The 5,682-nt window shown below is 41.9% G+C and overlaps 1 protein-coding gene across 3 annotated transcripts in view; it reads right to left on the bottom strand.

The window, feature by feature from the left end:
* Positions 1-4,633, bottom strand: part of trol (terribly reduced optic lobes) — a 61,050-nt gene extending 56,417 nt beyond the window's left edge. Inside the window, exons 1-2 of one of the 3 annotated variants that reach the window (XM_026811602.1) lie at positions 4,617-4,633; positions 1,972-2,163 (exon numbers count right to left, since the gene is read on the bottom strand). In XM_026811602.1, coding sequence (XP_026667403.1) covers positions 1,972-2,080 — 109 coding nt within the window. In that variant the 5' untranslated portion in view covers positions 2,081-2,163; positions 4,617-4,633. Of the gene's footprint in view, positions 1-1,971; positions 2,164-3,346; positions 3,427-4,616 lie in introns of those variants that run through there. The other 2 variants (XM_026811599.1, XM_026811600.1) reach the window with 2 other exon arrangements.
* Positions 4,634-5,682: the final 1,049 nt, after the last annotated feature.

Below are 5,682 nucleotides of genomic sequence, written 5' to 3'. Positions count from 1 at the left end.
GTATATAAGTGAAAATATTCACAAAACCATTTATTTATTGATTCTTCTAAACGATGAAGACAGACGTGTTTAATTTGATTATTGGAAGAGCAATTGTTTAATTCTAAATAAAATCTTTTCGAATATCAATTGCACGTGTGAAGAATCGCGAGTGAAAGATGAGTTTACGATGGACACCGAGCTTCCTTATTATTTATTAAGACGTTTACGATTGCGATAAAGTGGAGCGAGTCTAATACTGAAACCAGGAAATTCCATAACCGAGGCTAACGACCACAACTGTTTATGCGTTCTTCCCTGTAACTCACCCTTCGTTTTACTACCAACCCATTGCCCAAGGCTAATTCGATTTGTCGTGACCAGTTTCATTCTCTTTTACCCTCAAATCGGTTTTCATTCTCTTACACGCAATGACTAACAGTCGAAACAAACCTCTGCCAGAATCTTAATTATAAAACTACAGTTCTGACGGTACAAGTCTTAGAAGGATGATCAATAATAAACGATACAAAACGACTTTTGCTCTGACAGTGAATTTTACAACTGGGGTTAGACGGAGAATTTAAATTGCAAGTGAGCCAGACGTCGAAAGGGATGGAAAACTGTTGGGATTTAGATTTTTCATTAAGGGAATTCGCACGGGAGAATGTTTAACGATAATTTATAGCATAAACGATCGTCGGGAGTGTGCACCGGCTGTAAAGAGACATAATGCATGGGCTGTGCGCGGGAGGAGGCAACGAAACGGTCTGCGCGATTGTTTCATCCCGAAAATGATATTCACGGGCCGCCACACCGCGCCTCCGCATCGTAAAAGGACTCCCTTTCTCTCCCCCTCTTATATACCGACGCAGCACACAGTTTCCGCTTTCAGCTTTTTCTATCCAACCCCGACCTCCTGTCGTATTTTTTAACAAGAGGAACAGCGTAAGGTTTACCCTGAAAATACATCGCCCCGGCATCATGCAATTAAACGTGAGTAGGTGCACCGGAGGGAAACCGTGGGGAATAGAAAAATCGAGGAAAATTTCTTCACGCTTTACCCCTTATCTATCCTAGTTTCTCCATTTCGTTTTTTCCACCATTCCGCTAATCAAAATTAACTCACTTTTGCACGTAATTACGTCAGTAGTTTCTCAAGCTGTTACCTCTGAACTTTTCACGAATTCATTAAGCGAATTAGAATTGATCAACATCGCGTACAAAATTGTTCCCGTTCCAATGACGACTGAATTTAAAGATTAACCTGGAACTTCTGAGAATCCCGGGGGAGATCGGGCTTTTTTTGAAACAGGCGAGCTAAGAGCAGGGGCAATCGATAGCGAAACGGCACGTTCGAGTGCTCTTCATTAATGCCGGGCATAATGCGAGGAGGCATAAGGCGATACGCTTGCCCATGGATTCGAGTGAGAAACGGTGAACTCTCTCTCTCTCTCTCTCTCTCTCTCTCTCTCTCTCTCTCTGGAGTTAACCCTGACGCGCGAGAACAACCATACAAATTCTCGACGCTTCGTAATTGTTCGCGCTTCGAACCTAGGTTTGTCTCGACTTCACAAAAGATACGCTTTACAAGTAGGACGATGAGCAAAATTCGTTCGCAGATATAACAGACTTACAGCGACACACGAAACGATCATTTATCTTGCAATTCGGATTTAAATAAATATTATTTTAAACAAACGCGATACGACGTATTTTAGCAAGAGTCGATTCGTATTTTAATTATCTGTCGATTTTTTTATTACAAGAATCGTTTCGTTAAATTGAAAAGCGCGTTTCGTAGATTTTTACGTAGAAATTGCATGCAACATGTGTTCGACAGAATCCGTAGCCTGATCGTTAAAACGGTCTGAATAAAATGGTACCGATCGGTACGAATAAAATAGGAGTTAAGGATGAAATAAAGTGGCACGGGACGATTCGGTTCAACAGGTGCATAAATCAGAAGATCTCTCCCACTTAGGTATTTACCTCTGTTCCGACGATTCGGTCGCCTCTGCCTCTGGCCAAGAGTCGACTCCGCCAGCGCGAACACCAGCAAAAGAACCACGAGGAATCTCCCCGTCGCCGGAAGTCCCATTTCACTCTCTCTCTATCTACGTTTACTAGCGTCTCATTTGCCACTGACTCGGAACAGATCTCCTTCCCACCTCAGCGAGGCTTCTTCAATAATACCAAAACTCGACTTAATTATCGTTCCGACACTTTTTCGAGAGGCACACCTCCGTCGAGAAAAATTGTGGAGCTACTCCTTCAGGATATTTTCCTATGCCTTATAACGAATCGTGAATACAATCATTATAAGAAATATAATACCAATTGATGTATCGGCTACTGTATCAATTATCGTACATGCTATCGCATGAATCATTGTACCAATGATTGCATGAATAAATAATATGAAACGGTGTATGAATTATTATTATTATTACGTCGAAACCTGTGTCAATCGTTATGCGAAATAATGTATCGATGACCATGTCAAACGCGATATCAATTAACAGTTGGAGATAGCGTATGAAAATAGTTAGACGAAGATTCGTAAACGAAACGTTAGTTACACGGGGGGGCTTGTGTTTGCAGGTTTTCTGACCGGTCGCCAATTCAGTTTTTGTTTTCACGAGATTACCGCGGAGGGCCGAGGGAAGAAAGGCGAAGCTGGGAGCAAAGAAAGGCAAGGAAATTGTGCAGCAAGCACAATGCTCCCGCCGACACGCTGTGTTTTTCAATTATTTTTAATTATTTTCTGAAAGCCGCGACCGCGTTTGATGCACACGAGGTCCTCCAGCACCCCTCCGTTTCACGCGCCCCCCCGCGAGTCCTATCGATCCCACCCTCTCGCTCTCTCCCTAGAGGTGTTTCCGCGTCCAATTTAAAAATGCCTCGCCTCTGTCCTTCTCTATTATTTTCCCTGTTTTTTTTCACATGGCGTGTCACCGGCGAACGGACAAAGGGGATGATTCCAAGAACAGGACCTTTGAATCATTTTCCTCCGCCATGCGGCAATTCATGAACTACGGAATTCTTTTTCGAAAATTTCCGGCTGCTCGGTTTTCCATCGTACGCGACGATCTAGTTTTCTAAATTTTAACGACATCGAATTATCGAATTCATTATTTCAATTTAATTTAATAATTGAAACCGCGTTGCCGTATAATCATGAAAAGGGTTGACGTCGATACCAGACACTAAATTGAAACACTGTCACAAAACGAAAGATCTGAATCACTCCACAATTTTTCAAATTCTATCTGTTTAGAAACACCGCACGAAAATACGAAATTCCTCTCGATAGGAGGTGTGCCATCGATCCTCGAGCAAAATCTCTGAACTCGCGGTTGTCTACCTGCGAGGGGAAAAAGGAAGGCGCGAGTTCTCCAAGCAGATACCGCGGTGACCGAGGCTGACAGACTGGCAAACTAGTAGTCACCATGAACCGAACCAACAACAGGCCACCCCACCTCCGCTGTCAACAAGGGAAGCGTGGGAGGCACTAAGCTACTTTGGATTTTTTTTATTCCCACCGCTCTCGGTCTCTACGCTGTCCGTTTCGCCAATTCAATTCGAGATTACTTACAATTTTAGAGACACGAGATAATAGACAGATTAGATCGTTCAACGACACGTTGGACAATCGAGGAGCTCCTCGTTCGTCTGGAGGGAAAATATAGACGAGAATGTTTTATATTAGAAAGACTTAGAAGGAAACTTATTGTTAGAATAGAACTGCTGGAAATAGTTTGGAAATACTGAGAAAACGATTTTAAAATAGATTTGATAACGAGAAAATCCTACTAAGTTCATAACACATAGAAACCTCGAACATTCGTCGAGGAAAAGAGTTTCATAAAAGATTCGCATAAAGACAAGACACTGTCTCAAGATGAAAGAATAAAAGTATCAAGAAAACTCTTACAATTATATATATCACTATAATAGTACAATTTTAAAATAGATCTTTTACAACAGATTTTGTAAGAACGCAGGAAGCATTAGAAGAAAAATTTGTATAACAATACCCACGGAACTGGTTCTCCTATGACCTTTTAACAAATCTCCAAACTATTCTATAATAGAATTCAAACAGTCTGAGAGATTCGTGATCTCCCAGTGGCCAGGGAGATCGGTGGAGTTCCTCGTTCGCACGCCTCCGCGGAATTTGTAACGCGACAAGCGTTATGAATAGAGCCATAAGCGCGAGAAAAATGTCCCGTGGGAGCCCGAGAATTAGCGTTCACAAATTTGAATATCTAAACGATAAAACAATCGTGGACGGTGTTCCTACCTCGCATGAATACCAAACGTGAAACTCGGGCGATCTCAACTTTTTTACTCCATCTTTTCGAAATTCTTTTACAATTACGACGTGTCCAAAATTTCCATGCAGAAATATTAAATAGGAAAATTCTCAGTACTTCCATCCACAAAAGATCAGAAGAAATATTTTACGAGTGAACATTAACAAAATTGTTTAACACATAGCCGACTGTCCTCCTCGTTTGAACGATTTAAGACGGACGTCGCCTGCATGCGAAACACCTAACGAATTTCAATGAGGAAACTCGATTTTCCTGTTTCTACAGATTTAGCTCGAGGATCTTTCGGTGATGTTTTACCGATTCCAGTGTAGGAGTATTCGAAAGTCGTCTGAATGGAAAATAGAACCGGCCCGCGGCGTTTCGAGCGAGCGACTGCCGCGTGATACGCGTCGCAGCCGCGGCCGCTCTGCCAGATAATAAGCACCGCGGCGCCGTTTGCCGCGCGTTTCTTATTGCAACGCATGCGTCCCGACGCCGTCCAGGGAAATTGAAAACCACGAGTCTCAGGTTTTTCCACCCATCGTTTGCACGTCTTCAACGATTCTATTCTTATTAGAATCAATTCCTTGCAATGATCTAAATAAAAAAAAAAGGAGTCTTGTAAAACTTGGAAACGTATGTACAATTTTTACAACGACGCGTTTGGAAATAATATATGAAACGAAGAGTAATCCTGAGACAGGCGTTAATTAAACAGTAATTTACTAATTGCGGTGAGAGGTGTTATTTCCGATCTGATGTCCACTGTCAGTGGACGTAAGAGCACGTCCCGTTGCGGATTATAAAAGTTTAAATAAAATAAGTTGGGAACAGTGGTTCGTGATACGACAGGGCAACGGAAAAAGCTGTTGCACGCCGCGACGCGTTTATACAGACCCGACGGCCGTCTCGCATTTTCATACTAATGGACTTCTTCAACTTCCTGAACACGCTGTAAGACGCGAATTATCTTTTTGTCAGCGGGATTAACGCGTGCCCAATGATCGCCGACAGTTTGCCCGACTTTTATTATTACCCAGGAGAATTCATAAATTTCATTCGCCAATCTATTTCGTCGTTCCTTCCGTTAATTACTCGTTCGACCAATTATGCATCTCCCGTGTAATCCGAGATTCGTTTGATCCATTTAATAAATCGCGATGTACCGTAGTTGCAATTTTTTACACACCGCGAATACACGTGTGTAAAAAATAATTATAAATAAAATTAAGAGAGAATTAAATCGTTAACAGAGGTTTTCACCGTTTCATTCCACGGTTTCGATTTACCCAAGTATTTTTTTATCCCAGTTTTATTTGCCCGATGAGTGAACAAGACGGTTTTTCTCCGGTGAACGAAAAAGCACAGTTTATTGACAAAATAA

Source organism: Ceratina calcarata, unplaced genomic scaffold, assembly GCF_001652005.2.
Source record: "Ceratina calcarata isolate Rehan_Ccalc_2016 unplaced genomic scaffold, ASM165200v1 scaffold229.2, whole genome shotgun sequence".
NCBI lineage: Eukaryota > Metazoa > Arthropoda > Insecta > Hymenoptera > Apidae > Ceratina > Ceratina calcarata.
The sequence above is the reverse complement of the archived record's forward strand: the minus strand, read 5'-3'. Positions and strand labels throughout refer to the sequence as shown.